This window comes from Orbicella faveolata, unplaced genomic scaffold (assembly GCF_042242905.1).
Source record: "Orbicella faveolata isolate gen_17 unplaced genomic scaffold, um_ofav_v1 contig_34, whole genome shotgun sequence".
NCBI lineage: Eukaryota > Metazoa > Cnidaria > Anthozoa > Scleractinia > Merulinidae > Orbicella > Orbicella faveolata.
This window is the reverse complement of record NW_028301563.1, coordinates 4430001-4451431: the sequence shown is the minus strand read 5'-3', so window position 1 is coordinate 4451431 and position 21431 is coordinate 4430001. Positions and strand designations below refer to the sequence as shown.

The 21431-nt window shown below is 38.1% G+C and overlaps 4 protein-coding genes across 4 annotated transcripts in view; 3 read left to right on the top strand and 1 right to left on the bottom strand.

The window, feature by feature from the left end:
* The first annotated feature begins 1237 nt into the window (after positions 1–1237).
* LOC149104350 (exostosin-1b-like) lies at positions 1238–14603 on the top strand. Its single transcript, XM_089271823.1, has 7 exons — positions 1238–2298; positions 4957–5278; positions 8557–8805; positions 10080–10175; positions 10339–10428; positions 10823–10983; positions 11959–14603. Exons 1-7 carry the CDS (start codon positions 1388–1390, stop codon positions 12299–12301), a joined length of 2172 nt encoding a protein of 723 aa, XP_089127949.1. The 5' UTR covers positions 1238–1387; the 3' UTR covers positions 12302–14603.
* Positions 14604–15864: 1261 nt separating this feature from the next.
* Positions 15865–18205, top strand: LOC149104349 (uncharacterized). Its single transcript, XM_089271826.1, has one exon. The coding sequence runs from the start codon at positions 16469–16471 to the stop codon at positions 18077–18079; it is 1611 nt and encodes a 536-aa protein (XP_089127952.1). The 5' UTR covers positions 15865–16468; the 3' UTR covers positions 18080–18205.
* On the bottom strand, positions 18168–19581 carry LOC110068313 (uncharacterized). The gene has a single exon (XM_020775692.2). The coding sequence runs from the start codon at positions 18894–18896 to the stop codon at positions 18354–18356; it is 543 nt and encodes a 180-aa protein (XP_020631351.2). The 5' UTR covers positions 18897–19581; the 3' UTR covers positions 18168–18353.
* Positions 19582–19873: 292 nt separating this feature from the next.
* The window catches only part of LOC110051378 (exostosin-1b-like), a 19815-nt gene continuing 18257 nt past the window's right edge, over positions 19874–21431 (top strand). Inside the window, exon 1 of the mRNA XM_089271824.1 lies at positions 19874–20989. Within this exon, the coding sequence (XP_089127950.1) occupies positions 20079–20989 (911 nt within the window). The 5' untranslated portion in view covers positions 19874–20078. The remainder of the gene's footprint in view (positions 20990–21431) is intronic.

Sequence of the window (21431 nt, the reverse complement as noted above, 5' to 3'; positions counted from 1 at the left end):
CCTACCCTATTTATGACCCGACCAAAAATTCGATACCCTATTTAAGGCATGACTTTCAATCAATACCTGTTTCAGACTTAGCTTATAATTAGTTCCCTATTTCAGACCAATGTTAAAAGCATTGTTTCATGATATGCTTTTACTAGGTAGGATAGCTTCGTCTAAAAAAAAAGCATATCCAATTCAAGACTAGAGTGCAAAAACCATACCCTATCTTTGACCAAAACGTCCCAATAAAACACACCCTTTGGGGCCGCAAATACCTATTTAGCTCATATAAGGGATTAACCCCCCCCCCCCCCCAGATAAAAGTATTACAAAAACACTGTCCGGTCACTGTATTGTCTTGTCGAATAGTAAACAGGTCATCAAATTCAATCAAACGAAATACGTTTATCGAGTTTTCTTCTTTACGCCCAGGGTTAAGCTTTCCTGATACTTTGTTTCCTTCCAGTTACTTTAGAAATTGCGAATTCAGTTTCTAATTTGGGAAAACTTCTAATGGAAGTTTTTGAAAGCCTCAGTTCCGTTTGCATGGTGTGATACAACTTAAACAATACTTGCAGTTCCTTGCAGTATAGCGATCTCTGTTGTAGATAACGACCGGACGTTGAAGCTGAAAAATGTGGTTAGTTTTTGATGCTATTTTGGAAATATTTCAAGCCTTTTTCAAGGGATTTACAGCGCAGCTTTATTGCAGTGTTGTATTGCCCCTATCTACAAACGTTTCAGCTGGAACGAGTGGAAGAGGTGAAGGGATAAATCGTGGAACACGACAGAACATCACGTTTTGACGGGGGAGGAAACCCAAAAGAGGTTTTTTACGAAATATGATATTTAAAAACGTTAATAAGTGTCGAAGAATTTGTTCAATGGTCCAGAAATCCTCTTTTTAAATAAAAATAGCACTTGACTAAAACTCGGGATATTCCCTTTCACGGGTTTCAAATTTCTTCCGTCTTGAGTTAAGAAGTTACAAAATTTCCAAGAAGAATAACAATTCTCTGTAACAGTTATTTGTAACAATGTCAACGGTCAGAAAATGACTGTGCTTGTACATTGCAAAACGCCTAAAAGTGTTCAGTGCCAAAATCGAATACTGTTTTTTCCGGCTGGGCTTTCGCTTCACGTTCAAAAATATTGGATTAGAAATCAGACTGATTGATGACTCTAACTTCCGGTTCATAGCTTGCCTCTCCTTTTTCCGGTGAGATGACGTCACACCATGGCGGGGTGATCTCAGTTTGTCTCTCACTAGCTGTCATGTCACGATGCGGCGGCGAGGAAGTCGTGTTTCTTGATGAATTATTTGGTATTTTTTGGTTTGTTTAGGGACTTTGGAAGGGAGCTACGGCAGTATAGATGAAAACCAGTTTCAAGGACTTAGATGAATGCAAAGAAGAGGTATTCTTTGATATTTTTGATCAGTTTGCTGTGCGGCAGTGTTTTAATCGTGTACAGAAAAACCTCTCCTTCGTGGCGTCGGTCTGCAAGGCCAAGTTTTCGACCCAACGGCGGACTTCAGCTTCAACAGCAAAGGCTATGTTTCTTAGACAAAATAGATGAATTAAGTTTGCGAGACCATGTTGGTTTTCGCCCTGAACGTGCAACAGTGCGGGCTAGAAAATGCACTATGGAAACATGTTTTGATAGGACGAAATGTCTGAATGACTTTAAAGTTTATGTTTATCCTATTCAAGCCGGAGAGAAGATTTCTCCTTTGTTCGGCAAATTGTTAAAGGTACTTCGAGAGAGCAAATTCTACACAGATGACCCGAAAAAGGCTTGTTTATTTATACCTTCTGTCGATACGTTGGACCGCGATAATCTGAGCGAGGATTATGTGCACGATTTGCCTCCCAAGGTGTCGTCTTTGCCGCATTGGAATGGTGGAGAAAACCACGTTATATTTAATCTTTTCTCTGGAACTTGGCCTGACTATTCTGAAGACTTGCGCCTCGATACTGGTAAAGCGATATTAGCGAAAGCATCTCTCTCCACGGAGTTTTATAGACCCGGCTTTGACGTTAGTTTTCCACTGTTTCTGAAAAGTCATCCTCAAAAAGGCAATGCTGTTGATGCTCCTTCGAGCTGTGCTGTGTTTCCTCTGAATAGGAACTATAAACTTGCCTTCAAGGGCAAACGTTACCTTAGTGGTATAGGAAGCGAGTCTAGGAACTCATTTTACCATATTCACAACGGAAACGACATTGTGCTTTTGACAACCTGCAAACATGGAAAGAACTGGAGGAAGTACATGGACCAGCGATGCGAGAAAGACAACGAGGAATATGACAAGTAAGTTTAATGAGTATTTAATTCAGTTTTTGTTCTGGCCGCTTAACGATTTGAAATATAGAAATATGGCTGTTAAATTTGAAGATGTAAGTCTTCGCGTAGTAAGCTGTTTATGTAAGCTTTCGTCTCGCTGCACGCTAAATTAAATGCAGTATGTTTAATTACTTAGCCGATTTAATCTTTGGAATGTACCTCCCTCATAAGCTTCTATGCGTGTAGAGCACATTTCACGCGGCGAGTAGCACATATTTGCGAACAAGGTTTTGATAAATGGCGATTTTAACAATGCCCTTGGCGGCATTTTACGACTTTCAAACGATCTAGGAATAATCTCATAATTTCTCCTCCACGTGGGAGTTTTTGTGGGTCTTTCTAAAGACCTAATTATGTTTTTTTGTTGATGTCTACCAGCCGTTTAATCTGGTAAGAAATGGTTCATCAAAAACTCGACCACCGTTGCGTGTTTGCGACCCAAATGTTTCAAGCTTGTTTCGCTCTCAGAACTCGGTTTATTTATCTTTAAAGTCATGCATTCCATTACAACTTTCAACTGTGCTTGGACTGTCAATTAACCCTGGATTGCGTTTCTCAGCATTTAGGCTAGACAAACACTGTCCTGTCATTTTTGAACATATATTTTAATGATGATTTCGTTGCACAATATGTCCATTCCCACTTTCACTTAAATATATGCATATCATTTTCTTTTAAATGTGGTCGAGACATTCAGTGCCAAAGAATAATGATATCTGATATTGAAAACCGCATGAGATATTGACTTATGCTGTCAGAAGAAAGGAAAATACATTGCTTTTATTTCCAAACAGTGGTTAAACCCATCATTTGTGGTTTATTTTGTCATGTAAATAGAATTTTCAGTATAGAAGTCTTGTCTTTCTAGAAACTAGAACAAACTAATAACATCAGTAATATTTAAACACCTGTTTAGTCACCTTGCAAAAATGTACAAAATAGTATATTTATTATATTTAAATGCATTTTACACTCAAATTAGTGGAAGAGATTTCGTTTGAAAAGTAAGGTAATTTTCAAAATCAAATTTATGCACAAGATAATCAACTAGATAAAGTTAGCTTGAATTTCTAAAAAGTGGAAAGGATTGTTTCTTCACATACTCGCAGGTGTGTGAAAAGTTTTTTCTCACGTATGTGGTCATGGCCTTGGTGGCTTAAGAACTAAAATAAAGCTCTTTACTGTTATCAGATGATTGTTTTGATGGCCAAAGGCCCATTCTACTTGTAGTTTGACAGTATGCATGTAGTCTCCGACTGCCTCCTAGTGTGCCTAATAACATTTAGTGAATGATAACATGACTTTGTTCCTCATGTGATATCATGGCCTAGTGTTTCAGATTTTTATATATAGTGTTTTCTCATACTCAGATCTGTCATTTCAATATTCTCTTATTAGTGAGAGACTTTGACTTTTTTAAGAGCCAACAAGATAGTTAAAATACCACACATTTGCTAAAATAGCACTTCGATTATGTTTTTTTTCCCAAAGAGATTAATCGTGGATGTGTTCTGAATGGGATTTTTGTGTTAACCTATGAGTTAAATTTAAAAATATGTAGTGGTAGGTCATGGAATGTTACCTTTTAGTACATGTATAACCAAATTTAGAACTCAAAAATCATAACCTTAACAACAGTTGCCAAATAAAAACTGCAACTCACTGGAGATATTGTAACAGTTTATGAAATGCAGTTTAAGAAGAAGTGTTCAGTCTGGGACTTGTCTGAATAGACAGAAACTATGTCATATTCCAAGAGCTTAACTCTTTGGCTAACATTGAGTAGGTGAACAATATTTATTTCACAGAAACTTGCCGAGTTTTTTCCTCAATTTTGTGTTGTCTCTATGACTTTGATTTTACTTTTGGTGGTGCTGTTTTGCTCAAGTAATAACTATAGTAAATCTTTTTGTTATGTCGCATGCATGCTTTGTATGTATGTCATAACTTGGTTATTTCACATATCTTATATAAGCATAATGATGTTCATGAATTTTTTTGCATGTAATACAAGTTATTATTGTTTTGGTCTGATTGGAGACATGATAAATAAACTATGATTGATAGGTTTATTTTGCATATTTGGAAAACACTTTTATCAGACGTCATATCCAAAGTCAATATAGCATTCTTAATCTGTATTGCTGATACGTTGCACATGATTCATTTCATCTTACATTTTTTTGTCAAAAACAGTTATGGCAGGAGATTATTTTTGGTTTCACACGCATTTAGGGGGCTCCATTTGTGGTTTGTAAAGATAATTACAAATTAATTTAATTATGGCTGCTGGATAAAGGTCTTAATTTGTAAAATCTCCTTTTTAGAATTTTAAATAACGGAAATATTAACCATTAGGATTATTAAACCTTTAAGTTACAAGTCTGGTTCTTTCTAAGTACTGGTTGGACAGATTTCATCAGTCTTATTTAATATTGTAATATTAACTTTTATGACAACATGCCATCAAAACATGGTTTTAGCACTTACAGATACAAAAAAAGCAAAATATGAACACTGATATTGAAGCAGCCATAAATCCAGAGCAACTAATGTATAAATAAAATTAACTGTAGTATATCTGGTGCAAGTAAAAAAAAAATAATGTTTTTTTTTACCTTGCAGATATGATTATGATGAGCTTTTAAAAAATGCAACATTTTGTTTGACTCCTCGCGGAAGACGTCTTGGCTCATATCGTTTTTTGGAGTCCCTCCAGGCTGGCTGTATTCCAGTGTTGCTAAGCAATGGCTGGGAGCTGCCTTTTTCCGAGGTGATAGATTGGAGCAAGGCTCTGATTCAGGGAGACGAACGTCTTTTGACTGAACTTCCGTCTGTTGTGAGATCCTTCAGTCAGGAACAAATCCTTGCTATGAAGCAACAAGCTCTGTTTCTTTATGAGGCGTATTTGTCATCTGTAGAGAAGATCTTGCTTACTACATTAGAGGTGAGGAACAGTTTGACTGCTATTTGTTGTTTATTGGGGAGCACTGAAAATGTCCATGTTAAGTGGTTAAGTAATTTGCTATCAGAGAAACTGTCCTCAACTTTGAGGTGTTCATATTAAACAGGTGTTTACAAAGTCATGCTCAGCTGTATGTTCAAAATTGCAAGGCTCATTTTGATCCATTTATTGGGTTAACTCTTGAGAACTGAAATTTTATAACATTTCTGACTTACGTATGGTGAAACCCATTCCATGAAGTGTAGACTGTCTAATCATTCTAGACACCAGAGTTGTTTGTAGTTTCCAGAGATGTGGGAGTCTTAGAAAAAAATCCCTTCCATGGGGGAGGTATGGATATTTTCTGGAATTACACAAGGTCGAAAAATCCTTGTAATGATTGTGTGAGACTGCACACTTTTAGTAACTGTAAATTTAAAAAAAAAAATCATTACTTTCCTTCCCTGTTTTGAAATACTCTTTATAATAATACCATTATCAAATTTCTTAGTCTCAGGACAATATTTACATGTCCTTATTGCTACTTTTATAATGTTCTGGAAGGGATGGAAAGTTCTATTTTCAACAATTAAAGTGTATTGTACAGTTTCCTGATATTGAAGTGAATAACACTGGAAAGTTCTTAAATTCCATTATTCTGATTACAGCATCCTCTCAAGTCAATGTTTCATATTGGCATGATTATATTTACATGAGCCAGAAGTTTGGAAGACTTTCTAATAAAAATTTTGCTGAGGTCTTTTATGACAACAAGGCATTGCTTAGTTGATTGAATTACTTCCTTGTCAGAACTTACATGTAGCTTCTTTTTCCAACCTTATTAAAGTGTCTAATGGAAACTACCAGACAGGATGTTTCAACTTTGACCTTATGATTTGATACTGCGCTTAAACGTATTTAAGAAGTTGTTTTTCTCAAATTTAAGAGTGTGAACAACATCAAAACGTAGACAAGGGTCATAGAAGAGATGGAAAAAAAAATCTGGCCAAATTTCAGCTCTGCATTATTCTTGATAGGACAATTGATAAAATATAATTATTACACAAAATACTAGCACCTTGCCATAAAAGTTCACAATATTTAAGTGGATGTTGCCATTGATATTATTATCAATATCACACCAAATGGTTGTTATAAATATTTTTGCTGATTAGATGCCACCTACAGCTTTTTAAACTCTTTGTATATAACTATTTCAACTACTAGACGTTAGTTTTTTTAAAACTCTATTTTTATAACTATTTTCAACTATTAGACGTTTTATATTTTTAGAAATTGTATTTAGCAGGGCCCCTCTGGATACCAGCCACTGTGCTGAATGGGCCACCCTGCATAAATAAAGTTTTACCTACCTAGCTGTATAGATGCTTTATACCTTGCTCTTAAGTTATAATATTTTAAAAAATCGCAATAGGTGAGCTAGACCATTTTTATAAGCGTGAAAGTGAGTGCAAAGACTGATGCCAGTTTTGTAGGGTTATTTGTTTTCACAAGAAGACATTTTGTTTTGTTTGATACAAATTGAAAAATGACCAATATATTTTCATAATATTGCTATGGCATGATTAAGGAAAAAGAGATTGTAGTATTGCTAACTGTATTTTTTGAAAAGTTGCCAGGGATTATTAACTACTTAATAACCGAGAGTGAGGTCATTACGGGAAAATCTCAAACTGAGGCCTTGCCGTATTGACCGAGCAATAGCGAGGTCAATACGGTAGGCCGAGGTTTGAGATTTTCCCGTAACGACGGAACGGTCGAGGTTATTAAGTTGTTTATTATATGGCTCATCAATAAAGAGAAAAATCATTCGAGCGGAAGTCGTCAATTTACATCCGGCAATGCGCACGTTTACCGATTCATCATCGTCTCAAACCTAGGGCAAAACTACACAGTCAGTGAATTTCACCACTGTATTATGTATTCCATTAAAAACACTCATTTCTTTGCGGAAAAGTCACTGTCACAGCCTCAAAAACGTATTTTAGTATCGTGGTACCACAAGTTGATGGGGAAGTTTTTCCGACTTTTGGGGCGAAACGTCAACGCATATAGAAAAGACAGCAAGTGCTTCAAAATTGTCCAAACCAACCGTCTTTCGGTGAAAGAAAATACTAATGCTTCAGAATGCACTGCTCAAAATAAGCTTAACTCGATCTTCGCATTCCCTTTCGACAAGATATCTTCGCCTTCTTCATTCTGGGATTTATGGATGAACATTTCAAGCCTTGTGAACGTCTGCAGTAATCAGAAACACTGCTACCGACAGAAACTGCCCAATTGTTTACATCAGATGATCCTGGAAGCTGATTTACACTTGCTTGTGTCAAAGCGAGGGAATCTATTTGACGAGGACTTTGACAGAGTTCAATACTTCGGTAATTGCTGTGACTAAGATCATAACTTATAAGTTTCTTTGTGGTGTTCTGCTCAGGATGCATGGCAGATCTGCCAATGGTGTTTTTTACTTAGCGATTTTAGCTTTACTTAAGACTAGGCAAACTTTGATTGTTTTTCACTAGTGCCCGCCAAGGTTACCAACTGGTAAGTCATCTATATAAATTTTATTAAAGAAATATCTCTAAACTTTTAACTACTGATATTCTCGTACTGATTTTAATCGGCTTTCATCGCTTCAATGCGCTTGAATTTTCAGAACCGGACTCTTCCTAATTTGCATAATCCGTAATCGGCCCGTGGGCATTACGGGAGAATAATGCCCTACAATTCGGTGACAATTAACCAATCAGAGCGCGCGTTATATCGGCCACAAGCTAAAGCCATATAATAAATATATAAACCTTGACCTGTAGACATGGCATACATGTAAATAAGTTACAATATTTAGAGAGGAAGCCACATGAACCGTAGTTGGCATTTATTGAACCCAACACCAACATTGGGTTGGATTCCTGGGTTTATTAAACACTAGGAATGAACAAAAAAACTCATAAGATGTGAGACCCTGTGCAATAAATAAAATACGAGGCTCAAAAGGCTCTTAAAAGTGTCAAATAGTCCCTTGTAAACTAAACGTTTCGGGCTTAACCCATGGTTACTTGTTGTGCAGAAAAACCTACTTGTTCCAGACAACTGGATGGCACTTTTGGTGGCCCCTGTGATATAACACTATTGGGGAAGGGAAAGTTTTGCCACATTGTCCCAAATTAGGCATTCTTTACTGCTTGGTGAGCTGAAAATTTATCGTACCTTAAATATCATTACTGTTATCTAAAGTCAATATTTGTTGGCATTTTCAGGTTATTCGTAGACGATTATTTCCAAATAAAGCTGCCAGTAAACCGATGTGGAACACATTCCCTGGAGTACTTGTATCTAGGCCTCAGTTTTCCATGGACCCTAGGGACTTTCCTTTCTATAACAACAAGCTGGAAGTCACTGACGATAAATTCACCGCAGTCATTCACACCTCAACATCCCTTGTTAAGGAATCCTCAGCTCTCAGCAGGTTAATCAAGAGTGCTGCACAATCAAAGTTTATTGCTAAGGTAAAAGAAAATATAACTTGCATTGGATCATTAATACTCATTAACTAATTTGTGTTGGATGCCGTTAAACAGTTCCTGTTTTGCTGTATGGCTGAAGTTGGTTGTCAGTAATCATGATAATTTAGAAAGCAACCCAAAGAAAATACAAAATTAAAAAATTAAAAATCATGCAGGGCTGTCATGAAGTTTTAATTCACTTGTAGCCTTGATCTTCACACCTGTAGCAAACTTGTTACTTTATGGGTGAATTGTATCAACTACAGGCCAGTTCACCTGTAACATCAAGGGTCCGTGAAACATACTCAGCTGCAGCAGGTACAGGTTACGGGTACAGGTTATGGCCCTTAAATTGACAGCCCTGTCATGTTTCTAGAACTCATTAGAAACACAGAACCGGCCATTCTCGTCCCCAGAGGCCGCACTCTTTTTGGTCAGCACCAAGAATCGCGACCTCTGGCCGGCTCCGACACTGGAAGTCTGCGATTCATGGACTTCCCATCACTCTGCGCATGCTCAGAGCCAAATCTGACAAATTTGTTTGCAAAGCCAATCAGAACCAGAATCCTGCTGGACCTATCCAGAGGTCATGATTCTTGGTGCTGATCAAATGGAGCGCGGCCTCTGGGGACGAGAATGAGAACTAGCACGAGCTGTTGATGTAGTGATGACATGAGCAAAGAGAATTTCCATTCAATGATCAATGTAAACAAGTTGTTTTCTTTTTCATCACGGTATTTTCTTAAAGAAGTAGAAAACATGTTCTCTGTGTTTCTATTGAGTCATAGAAACACTCGTGAAAGTTTGGGAGAACTCGAAAAAGCCATGGAAACAATCGCCTGTTGGCTCATGTCCCATGTCAGCATTTCTCATTCTCCCAAACTTCCACTCATGTTTCTATTAATAAACAATTAGATTATTCGCTCTCGATTTCTATGAGTTGGAAGTTGATTCGGCCTTCGGCTTGATCAACTATCACCTCATAGAAATCTCGAGCTCATAATCTAATTGTTAAATAGAAGCACAGTACATGTTTTCTTTTTCATTTATTCAAGCCACTTTTACCTTACAACAAAATGAAATGGTTTCCACTACCATTACTTAGTGTCAGTCATGGCTAGAGCCATGGCTGCTTGGAGGCATTTCTTCACAGGAGATTTACATGTACATTTAGTGAAATTTCAATGGTGACAGGTGAACAAGGGCATATTTTAATTTATATATTAGATAAATTTATAAAGCTAATTTTATTTCTGAATCAACATTTTATTCTACAGATTGTTGTATTATGGACATCTGATGCCCCTATTGCTCACAAGAAGAGATGGCCACTAGTCGATGTTCCATTGGTGGTAGTTAGACCAGAAACTAAGGTATGAATTAACATTAGTCAAAACTAACTTATCACTACATTGACTATACACTGTATCAAGGGATGTTATCATGGTTGCCATATAATATTATCAGACTAAAGGAGGAACAGAAAGTTTGTTCATCAAGATTGTGTCTGATTTTTCTTCTTGACTTTGTTTACAGACAGCAAACAGTCGATTTGTGCCAAGAACAGTGATAGAAACCTCTGCTATTTTATCCTTGGATGAGGATATCAAACTTAATTCTGATGAGGTATGCTATACTGCTCAGTAATTATCATCTTGTTACTCCGTGTGTAAGGCTATGTACCCTGTGTTTTACTCTGCATTAGGACCAAACATGTACTGCTTGAAGCAAAACTTTGAAAGAGCAATCAAGAACTAACATCAGTGAATGCTCATACATGTAACTACTCTGCCGAGCTCAGTGACGATGAAATCTATGGGAGTAGCCATCAACTCACACTCCGTCAATATATTGTAGAAAGCACATTTGAATCTAGACAGATGAAGAAATATATTAAATTCTACCTCCAATTTAGTCCTCTAGTACTTGCACTCTAAATAATTTTATTTAACATAGAATTTTCAATTGCCTTTTCGAAAAATTGCTCAACTAACAGTTTACTTTTTATTCTATGTTTTAGATTGATTTTGCCTTTTCAGCATGGAGGCAGTTTCCTGACCGCATTGTAGGTTTTCCCGCAAGAGACCACTACTGGGACAGTGGTAAATCACAGTGGTTTTATTCATCAACATGGAGTAATTATTTCTCCATGATCCTAACAAGTGGAGCATTTTATCACAGGTAATCTTCATTTCAAATTCCTTAAATGTTCTGAGATGCAATACTCAAATCATGAGGGACTGAAATTTTCTGGAGGGGAACTCCAATGGATGTGAAAAGGCTGGGGGTCCTTATCGTGTTGCTTTTGGTAGATCACTTTCAGACAATGCCTTCAAGGTGCCATTTTAGGATGAACTCAAAGAAGTAATGAAACAAACACACAAACAAACAACAAGCAAAAAAAAACACTGTCATGCTTTTTATGGTTGTCTTAACAGGGTGGAGGGGAATCTTATTTAACCTGAGTCGTTAACATCATTTTGGCCCACACTTGTTTACAAGTCTGTTTTAAAATCATGGTATCTTTTAGGGTTCAAATAAAGCTTAAGCCATGCCCAGAATGGTCTTCCTTAGGGTTTTAATTTAAAATGTTTGATGAGCATCCTTGACTTTTTCACATGGGAGTCCCTTACCCTGCAGTGAAATTGAATGCTTGTCCTTTGGGAAAAGTACAAGATTGCCGTACATGTACCTTTTGTTGTAATTTTGAATTGTTATTTAAAGTGTAACTTAATACTCATTACACTCACCCTTGATAGCCTTTTCTTGAAGAGTTTCAATTGACAGAATGAAATCTGTTCCAGCTACATGTAGACTTTTAAAGCAGTTAGATTTATTATCACTGCTGCAATATGTAACTTGATTACTAATACAAACCTGGTAACTTGTCTGCAAAGTAAAGGCTAATTTACAGGTGGACCCTGCTAATTTGAACTCAGTTAATTCAAATTCCCCCAAACCATTTCCCTTGGATATGCCCTTCAGTTATTTACTATTACACTGTAGTTATTTTGAAATCCTGCTATTTTGAACTGCTTTTCGTTCCCCTGAGAATTCGAAATTCCGGGTTCCAACTTTATTTCATTTTATTTTATTACCTGCATAAGTCTTAATCAATTGTGATTTCATATTAATTAATCTTTTTCATTTTTTCAGATTTTACAATTTCCACTACACTCACAATCTTCCACCGAGGGTTCATCGCATGGTTGAACATTATGGCACCTGCGAGGATTTGGCCATGAACTTCCTTGTTGCAGACATCACAAGAAAACCTCCAATCAAAATCTTGCCTCAAAGATCATTTCAAGACCTGTTCAACAGGAATACAAGGTATTCAAGACTAGTACAGCTTTTTGAAATGCGACAAAGATGCATGGAGTCTTTGGTAGATATTTTTGGATATATGCCATTGGTAAAATCCCAGATCAGAATGGACCCGCTGTTGCACAAGGATCCTGTGTCAAATCTACGCAAACAGTATAGGTTACTAGAATAATTAAGTACAAGCAATAATGCAGGGTTCTTACAAAATTTTGAGAGTATGGATTAAAGTGCAACTTCTTGAACCGGGCCACTTGGAAAAGAATTAACCAATCAGAACGTTACTTGAGGACAAAGGATAGTGATCTTTTTCTCAAATAAACAAGTAACATCGAAGAATATGAACAATAGTCATTAACAAAATTGAAAACCAACAAAGTGCAAAGTGTCGTGGACTTCTCAGGAAACTTTGCAATTTGTTGATTGGTTAGTTTAGATCCTAAAGAGTGTACCTTTTCAATGGTTTTGGTTTACAATGTGGTTGTTGCAAAATGAGTTTTCAAGCTAAATTTTTTGAACGAGATTTATAATAATTATTATTCTATGGCTAGCTCCGCGAGCGGGCAAGATGAATCAAATCCTGCACTGTGATTGGCTACCCAAGCGGGCAAGATGGAGCTATCTTGCCCGCTCGGGACTACCCGCCGTGTCCCGCAAGAAAAATTTCCCCGAAAGCCATATAATAAATCCTTTATTGACCAAGCTTGTTTGGTCAAGATGGCTGGATATTGGCCTTGTTCTTTTTTTGCAAGTTTATGGACCTCGACTCTGTCTTGGTCCAGAAACTTGCAAAAAAAGAACTTGGCCAATATCCAGCCATCTTGACCTCACACTTGGTCAATAACATATATTTATAATGATGACTGAATCTCTAAGAGTGTATATAATGCAGTGGAGTCAATCTACAGTATAGTGCTTGTGTTTTCACGTCAAACAGACCATTACTTGCCGTCACGAGAAGCTACCAGTACATTGTTCTCAGTTTACATTTTGATTGGTTAGTTTTCTTCTAGGAGGACCAGCTCGAGTCGTCGTACTGTAACATCATAGGAATGCTATGACATGCTTTCCTGATTTGCAAAATGTGGTTGTGTACTCTTCATTTTGGTCTCATTAAGTTGTTATGTTCCTTGTCAATTTGATGAATAGTTTTCAAAAGTATTTGTTGGACATTAAAAGGGGCTAGGTCATGCAATTTTGATCAGTTCTAGAGTTTGTGAACTGGTTATAGAATTAACGGCTTAATACTGTAGAAAAGCAAGAGAGAAACAGAGAAAAGCTGAAAAGGGGCATGGATTGGGCAAACTTGAAAAACATTGTCCAACATTTTTCAAGTTTATCCTTATTTGTTTTGTGTCCATGATTTCATCCATTAAAGACTGATGCTAGGCCAATTTGAAGTTTAGAGGTCAACTTACAAAAACAAACAGAATTACTTTAAAATACCATGACCTAGGCCCTTTCAGGCAAAGGGTGAGGAAGGACTACACAGGAAATTATTTTGTTTGGAAAAAGGCACTAAATTTTGCTGCTTTTACTACAAAAGCACAAAACAATGTGTTTATTTGGTAGTTTACAACTGTACCAACAGATTGTTGGGAATGTGTGGTAGCTGAATTTTGTTTTGCATACCTATGCTTCTATTTCTAAATTACTTCGTAATCACACTTTGTTGTGATACCCATTTAAAATTTGAAAATTTAATGTCACTCAAGTGGTGATTGGTGATTCAAATTATTTATGTTGTTATGAGTCTCAATGTGAAATAGACCAATTTCGATATATTAAAATTTTGCCTAAAACAGTAGACCTCAGCACGAGGCTCCAGGGAATAAGTACAGAGTTTGTGGGGTTTATTCCCTGAAGCCTCGTGCTGAGGTCCATTGTTTTAGGCTGAATTTTAATATATCGAAATTGGGCTATTATGTAACCATATTTACTCAAACTTGTGTATATTGTGTTCAATTTCACATTTTTTGAAATAAATGAAATCATAACATCCCAAATTTCCCTCATAACTCAAATTTTCAAATGAACCAAGTGCATCATTGTCTGCAAAGAATGCAACTTGATGAAAGAGCATTTCAATTCATATTTATTTCTTGACTAGAATGTTCAATAAATTGACGTGTTTCATTGGTGCTAGCCACATAGAACAATAGGTCATGTTACTTTTTTGTAAAACTTGACCTTTATAAGAAGTTGTGATTTTGAACAGCACAACAACATTGTAATTAAGGGTACCCTACTTTATCATTCATGTATATTAATGTTCATAGCAGAGAATGTTTATTATTCAAAGAAATGTTTTAAGATTATAAGGTACCAATACAATATTATTCCATTGATGCCATTATGATGCAGTGTTGAAAATGGTATTTTTGAGAGAGAAAAAAAAAGCAAATCTTATTTTTCATATCTCTTGTAATTTTGATACTTTGCCTAGTTAAATGGAATAAAACATTTAGTAGGCCTAACCAAGCAAGGTTTGTTGAATGTTTTCACAAGTAACTGTAGAAAATACCAGAAAAAGAGGAAAGTGGGAAGGGGAAATAAACAGTCTATTTAACAGATGCTATTATACACATGGTTCATGCAACTGCGACCAAACCTGTATTAATAGTGGGATGGTTGGTTGAGGGTACGATACCAGTAGAATTAGTGGCAACATTACTTTGGACACAAATTCTGTTCCAACATACTCCCACTGTGTACAATGAAGTTAATCTTTCATGGAAATGTACAAGATGGGTTGTAAGGGGGTGGGGGAGGTGTGCAGAAAGGGGAAATAAAGGCAAGGACAGCCTGAAGATCTACATGTAGTGACATTACTTTGTACTGGCCACACTCAAAACAAAGATGGCTGTATTAATATTGCCACGATACGAGCAGGGGTTCTCCCAAGAACGGGGGGGGGGGGGGGGGTGGGGATCCCGTATAAAAAGGATGGGAGTGTTCATTGTACCTTTTAGGGGTTAAAAAAGTGGTTTTAGTACCTCTTAGGGTGCTCAGCCTCAACAGGTCCACAGCAGGAGCAGTTGCTGTACCTTTTACAGTACTGAGCTGAAAACAATGTGACGGAAGATATTGTGTTGTTTTAGAATTGGTACCTGTTAGGGGTGAAAAAAAATTGAAGCCACACCCACAAAACAGGACTTTGGTACCTCTTGGGGGTTCTTTTCAAAATTTCCGACGAGTACCCCGCTCCCTGGGGGTTCTCCTTGGGAGTCCCCCTCCCTGGGGGTTCTCCTCAGTCAGGTTATAGATCTACAGAGAGAAAATATCTCTTAGAATAGTGACCCTCTGAGATGGGGTAGATTCCACTAGAAAAATTACATAGTCAGTTTTATGTGGAAAATATCAGCTACCAAATGTTTGGTCTTTTATCAAACGCACTTGACTGTGCTATTAATATCACCATTGTTATGATGCTCAACTTTAACATAACATAATGTTGGTTCTCAAAAGTCCTGTATTATGGTTCAGAGTTAGTATTAAAAATATATTTCTGAGAGGATTTGTTTTGATCCGCCGTATTCTGAGGACAAGTACACACAGAATGAAGAACCACTGACCATAGTTTGCACACAGGGTCACACGAAGACGCTTGGAATTTAATTACATTCGAACCCCTAGTAAGCGGCACTCAAAATTTTAATACACGTAGTTTGACTTTGTTTTGAAAAAAGCAATGACAGTAAAGCGACGACTGATAATGACGTTCAAACACACGTTTACTATGATTGTTGTGACGTGATTCCCGATGGGAAAAAGAATAACTTCAGTGCAGACCGCGTGAGTTTTTAACGTATATGCACTTCAAGTGAAAATAAGTGGCGTGAAAACACGACAGATGTTCGAAAAGAATGTGAAACGGCGACACATTGCGAGTTGATTGTGTTTGTGACATCACGGACAGGGGAATTCCCGAGGAGAGATTACATCTACTAAGAACAACTGCAATTTCGAATGCCACACCTGACTTTTTTAAAAATAATATCATGTGGTTGAATTTCTGGATATACAACCTTAATTCACGGATATCTTGCTTTCTAAACCGACACTCGGCCTACAATGAAGCTGTGTAAGGGATTTCCCATGAGAGTGAGTTGTTTCGCGTAAATAATATTGGGCGTCGGTAGAACACGCGTGACGGTCAGGTCGTCACGGACCTGTCTTGACTAGTCTGTCGGGAAGCCATCACGGACACGACCTTCACATGTTTTACCAGTTTTGACCGATGTGTGACCGTCACGGGTTTTATCAATGTTCAAAAACTGAACTATTTTGACCACTGGTTGGGGACTTGAGGAAAGCGTGAAAATGAAATTTACCGAGTGAAATGGCTACTGGTAGTGAAGGTTTCGACGAAGCTGGAGTGAAGAGGTGTGAAGCAGCCGGAGCTTCAGATCATAGCAACGGGACTGATGATCCCAGAAGTGATTCAAGCGAAAACGAGCGAGCAACAATGGCCAGTGAACACTTCTTTGTTTTGAATGATGTTAACGTTAGTATCTTCCACAGTGTTAAAGATAATTTCCTGTACTCCAGATCAGTGGCTGATGCGACCCCTTCTGAAAATCCCAGCAAAATTGAAAGCGGCGATGAAGGTGGTCCTGTGTTGAGAGAGCACTGGAAACCACGGGAACTTCTGAGCGTTGGTCGGAGTAGACTTGGCTTCCCTGATTGTGACAACGATCACTTAGTACAACTGCTGGTCTGTAAGAATAAACAAACAAGAGAAGCGCTTGACATCGCAGACCACTACAATGTAACAGTGGCAGTAAGTTACGATGGAGCAAGTGCATCTAGTCTTCAATTGCCTGATTATCAGTGCAAATGCATCAAAAGCAAGACTAAAAGCGGCACAAACGCGCCCATGATAGGAGGTATTGGTTGTCTGTTCCGCTTCCACGAGCCTCTCACCAAATACAAAATCAGATTTTGTTTGAACGCCATTCCATCGAAAAGAGAAGAGAAAAAGAGAAGTGTAAAGGAACACACTGCTTGTGAAACGATCTGCCAAATTTCGGTCACGCTAGAAACAGGGCCCATGATGCCATCAAAATCAGACAAGACTAAGAAAAAGGCGAAAGAAAGCACTGTTTCGCCATTGTTTGCGTTGAGTGCACCTTCCCTTTCCAAAGAGAGTACGTTGCTGCACAAAAGATCCTGGTGGGTTTTTTCTCAGCTTCGGGTATACCGTGCCAACGCTAAGTGGGAAGATTTTGAAAAGTTAGCAAGCGATCTATTGCTAAAGTTTACTGATGCAGACACTCAAATAGCCATAAAATTTGAACAAAGCATGAAAGTTTATTACCAAAACCAGCCGGACCGCGCTCTACAGTTGATCGATGAGGCGTTCAATTTCGTGTTGGAAGCAAAAAATCCACAGCTTATGGCAGCCAGGGGCTACATCTATAAAGCACTAATCTTGAGAAGACAAGGAAGTCTAGGAGAGGCTGAGAAGTATTTGAACCTAGCCGGGCAAAACATTGCTGCATGTCAAACGAGCTTAGAAGCAAGCTTGGTTGCTTACGAAAGAGCAAAATTGTTAATGGCTTTCATCGGACGCACTCCTCATCGAAGCCTTAAACAAGTCAATGAAGCTCGAAGTATTCTGGAAACGTGCATCGACGTCTTCCTCCATGTGGAAACAGAAAACAGCTATTTTTATGCGATGAAGTACCTCGTCATTGTTGCGTTGATCGTAATGACAATACTTTTGCTTGACTGCGACAACGATGGCGCGCGAAAACGGACTGTGAGCAAGGAATTTGTCACGAAAGCAGGGTGGTGCTTAGACAGGCTGAGAAACAAGTACTTGTCGGATATGACGCTGGTAGACAGATCTTTCTTCTATCTGGGTATCTCTGATTTGGAAGAAATCAAAGAAAGAAAGCAAATTACTAAGTTGTTCACTAACTTAATCTTGATGATATTGTCCAGTTGAAATTTACTGATGACGTTTTTGTTCCTATGAGTACTTTCACTTGCTGTCAAAAGACAACTGCTTTTTGATATGTACCTGTAACCACTGATGATGGATAATTATATTAAAATATTTTAATGTTGAGTCTGATGGGTACCTTTTAAGTTTTACTTGTACAGCAATGAAATGGAAAATACAAGGTATAAATCAGTCATGGGTGTAATGGGCCTGTATCAAAGTGAACACTTATGTATGAACCTGCCCCTACTGATATTGCACAGCTCTTTCTTCTTCATTAAACATCATCTATGTTAGCAATTTCAAGGAGTTTTTTATACAGAGAGAGTCCCTCTTCAATACTGTGGGGCAGCTGCAACTCGGTGTTTTCCAGTACATATTCAAAGTACCCTTGGTAGATGCTCTCCTCCTCTTCATAGGTCAGGTTCTCCCTCATAGATTGGATCTCATCATCCAACATCGGGTGAAGTAGACCATCTACTCCTCGATGAAGCTCTGGGAGAAAGAATAGTTCATCTGGTCTCCCACTGATAGTGTCATGCCTAGAGCCCCTTATTAAATGTGTGTTCCAGTGTTCTTTAACTTTGTCTAGGTCATCGTGAAGTAACTGAGCAAAACAGAACCAGAGGCATGCCATTTGAATCTCATCTCCAGGGTTAATGATTTCCTGTTCCATAAGGCTTTTAAAGAAGTTAATCCACCAACCAGACCTGTTTCTTCTGTTAAACGTCCACCAGCCCTCAATCCTTTGGTTCGACGGAGATGACCCATGCTTGTGCGCTTCTGCATCTTTTTGAAATGTACATTGCATCGCTGCCATCACGCCATTTTATGTTCCACAGTCAGTCCTCAGTTCCACTGGACAGCCTCCTAGCTCTGCCACGCAGTTCAAATAAAAATTGGCAATAATTTCTGGATGGTTGTTTGACTTTGTGACTGTTAGCCAAATTATTTTTCGACTTCAGCCATCGATACACCCATGTATTGGAAATCCATAAGGTTTTAATTTGTCGTATCCGTGGACGTGCCATGTGTAGTTTGGACCAGATGAGAAGTAACTTCTTCTTTTAAGGCTTTTTGCCCTTCTCTGCTCACATCCTTCTGAATCCATTTCCCTCATAAGGTCAGCTACAACATGTCTAGGAACTTGAATATTTTTTAGTCGTAGGATATGCCACATACTTCTATATCCACCTTGGCAGCCTGGGCCACTAAGCTCATTTATGATTTGTTCCCGGACAACGTCCATATCAATAGATGGCAATCTTCTCCTTAAGTTCAATTGCTTCAACCTATTTTTCAATGTTCGTACATACATCGTAATGCCATAAAACTTAGCTAAAAATTCAGTGATGACTTCATACGTATATCCTCTTGAAAAGTAATATGAAATTATGCTTTCCTCCTCTGGATTATAGCTTATTGAACCTGAAGAAGCCATTTCAGATCAAATTCACCCCATGAACGGTACAAAAATGGCGCCTTTCAGTGACGTTGACCAGAACTAGTCCCAGGTTCCGGTCGCTTTCAGCATCAGGGTTAGTTACCAGTACTTTGAAATTTTATTGTGTTTCAATTAATTTTGTTGTGTTTTAGTTTGCGTTTGTGTATCAGAAAATTTTATTGTGCTTCGAAAAAGATTGTTGTGTATCAGGAAATTTCGTTGTGTTCTGAAAAAGATTGTGGTGTTCTCGAAAAGATTGTTGTGTTCTCGAAAAGATTGTTGTGTTCTCCAAAAGATCGTTGTGTTCTCCAAAAGATTGTTGTGTTCTCCAAAAGATTGTTGTGTTCTCCAAAAGATTGTTGTGTTCTCCTAAAGATTGTTGTGTTTCAGAAGAGAGATTGAGTTGTGTTTTGCCCCTATGGGCCACCGTAGTCATGCCACGATGCAGCGGCGAGGAAGTCGTGTTTCTTGATGAATTATTTGGTATTATTTGGTTTGTTTAGGGACTTTGGAAGGGAGCTACGGCAGTATAGATGAAAACCAGTTTCAAGGACTTAGATGGATGCAAAGAAGAGGTATTCTTTGATATTTTTGATCAGTTTGCTGTGCGGCAGTGTTTTAATCGTGTACAGAAAAACTTCTCCTTCGTGGCGTCGGTCTGCAAGGCCAAGTTTTCGACCCAACGGCGGACTTCAGCTTCAACAGCAAAGGCTATGTTTCTTAGACAAAATAGATGAATTAAGTTTGCGAGACCATGTTGGTTTTCGCCCTGAACGTGCAACAGTGCGGGCTAGAAAATGCACTATGGAAACATGTTTTGATAGGACGAAATGTCTGAATGACTTTAAAGTTTATGTTTATCCTATTCAAGCCGGAGAGAAGATTTCTCCTGTGTTCGGCAAATTGTTAAAGGTACTTCGAGAGAGCAAATTCTACACAGATGACCCGAAAAAGGCTTGTTTATTTATACCTTCTGTCGATACGTTGGACCGCGATAATCTGAGCGAGGATTATGTGCACGATTTGCCTCGCAAGGTGTCGTCTTTGCCGTATTGGAATGGTGGAGAAAACCACGTTATATTTAATCTTTTCTCTGGAACTTGGCCTGACTATTCTGAAGACTTACGCCTCGATACTGGTAAAGCGATATTAGCGAAAGCATCTCTCTCCACGGAGTTTTATAGACCCGGCTTTGACGTTAGTTTTCCACTGTTTCTGAAAAGTCATCCTCAAAAAAGCAATGCTGTTGATGCTCCTTCGAGCTGTGCTGTGTTTCCTCTGAATAGGAACTATAAACTTGCCTTCAAGGGCAAACGTTACCTTAGTGGTATAGGAAGCGAGTCTAGGAACTCATTTTACCATATTCACAACGGAAACGACATTGTGCTTTTGACAACCTGCAAACATGGAAAGAACTGGAGGAAGTACATGGACCAGCGATGCGAGAAAGACAACGAGGAATATGACAAGTAAGTTTAATGAGTATTTGATTCAGTTTTTGTTCTGGCCGCTTAACGATTTGAAATATAGAAATATGGCTGTTAAATTTGAAGATGTAAGCTGTTTATGTAAGCTTTCGTCTCGCTGCACGCTAAATTAAATGCAGTATGTTTAATTACTTAGCCGATTTAAGCTTTGGAATGTACCTCCCTCATAAGCTTCTATGCGTGTAAAGCACATTTCACGCGGCGAGTAGCACATATTTGCGAACAAGGTTTTGATAAATGGCGATTTTAACAATGCCCTTGGCGGCATTTTACGACTTTCAAACGATCTAGGAATAATCTCATAATTTCTCCTCCACGTGGGAGTTTTTGTGGGTCTTTCTAAAGACCTAATTATGTTTTTTTGTTGATATCTACCAGCCGTTTAGTCTGGTAAGAAATGGTTCATCAAAAACTCGACCACCGT

Excerpts from the sequence above, each read along its gene's own strand:
- LOC149104350 (XM_089271823.1), top strand. The coding sequence starts at position 1,388 with ATGAATGCAAAGAAGAGGTATTCTTTGATATTTTTGATCAGTTTGCTG. Across the intron at positions 8,806-10,079 it reads AATCAAAGTTTATTGCTAAG|ATTGTTGTATTATGGACATC; the intron begins GTAAAAGAAAAT and ends TTTATTCTACAG. Across the intron at positions 10,429-10,822 it reads TCAAACTTAATTCTGATGAG|ATTGATTTTGCCTTTTCAGC; the intron begins GTATGCTATACT and ends TCTATGTTTTAG.
- LOC149104349 (XM_089271826.1), top strand. The coding sequence starts at position 16,469 with ATGGCTACTGGTAGTGAAGGTTTCGACGAAGCTGGAGTGAAGAGGTGT.
- LOC110068313 (XM_020775692.2), bottom strand. The coding sequence starts at position 18,896 with ATGGCAGCGATGCAATGTACATTTCAAAAAGATGCAGAAGCGCACAAG.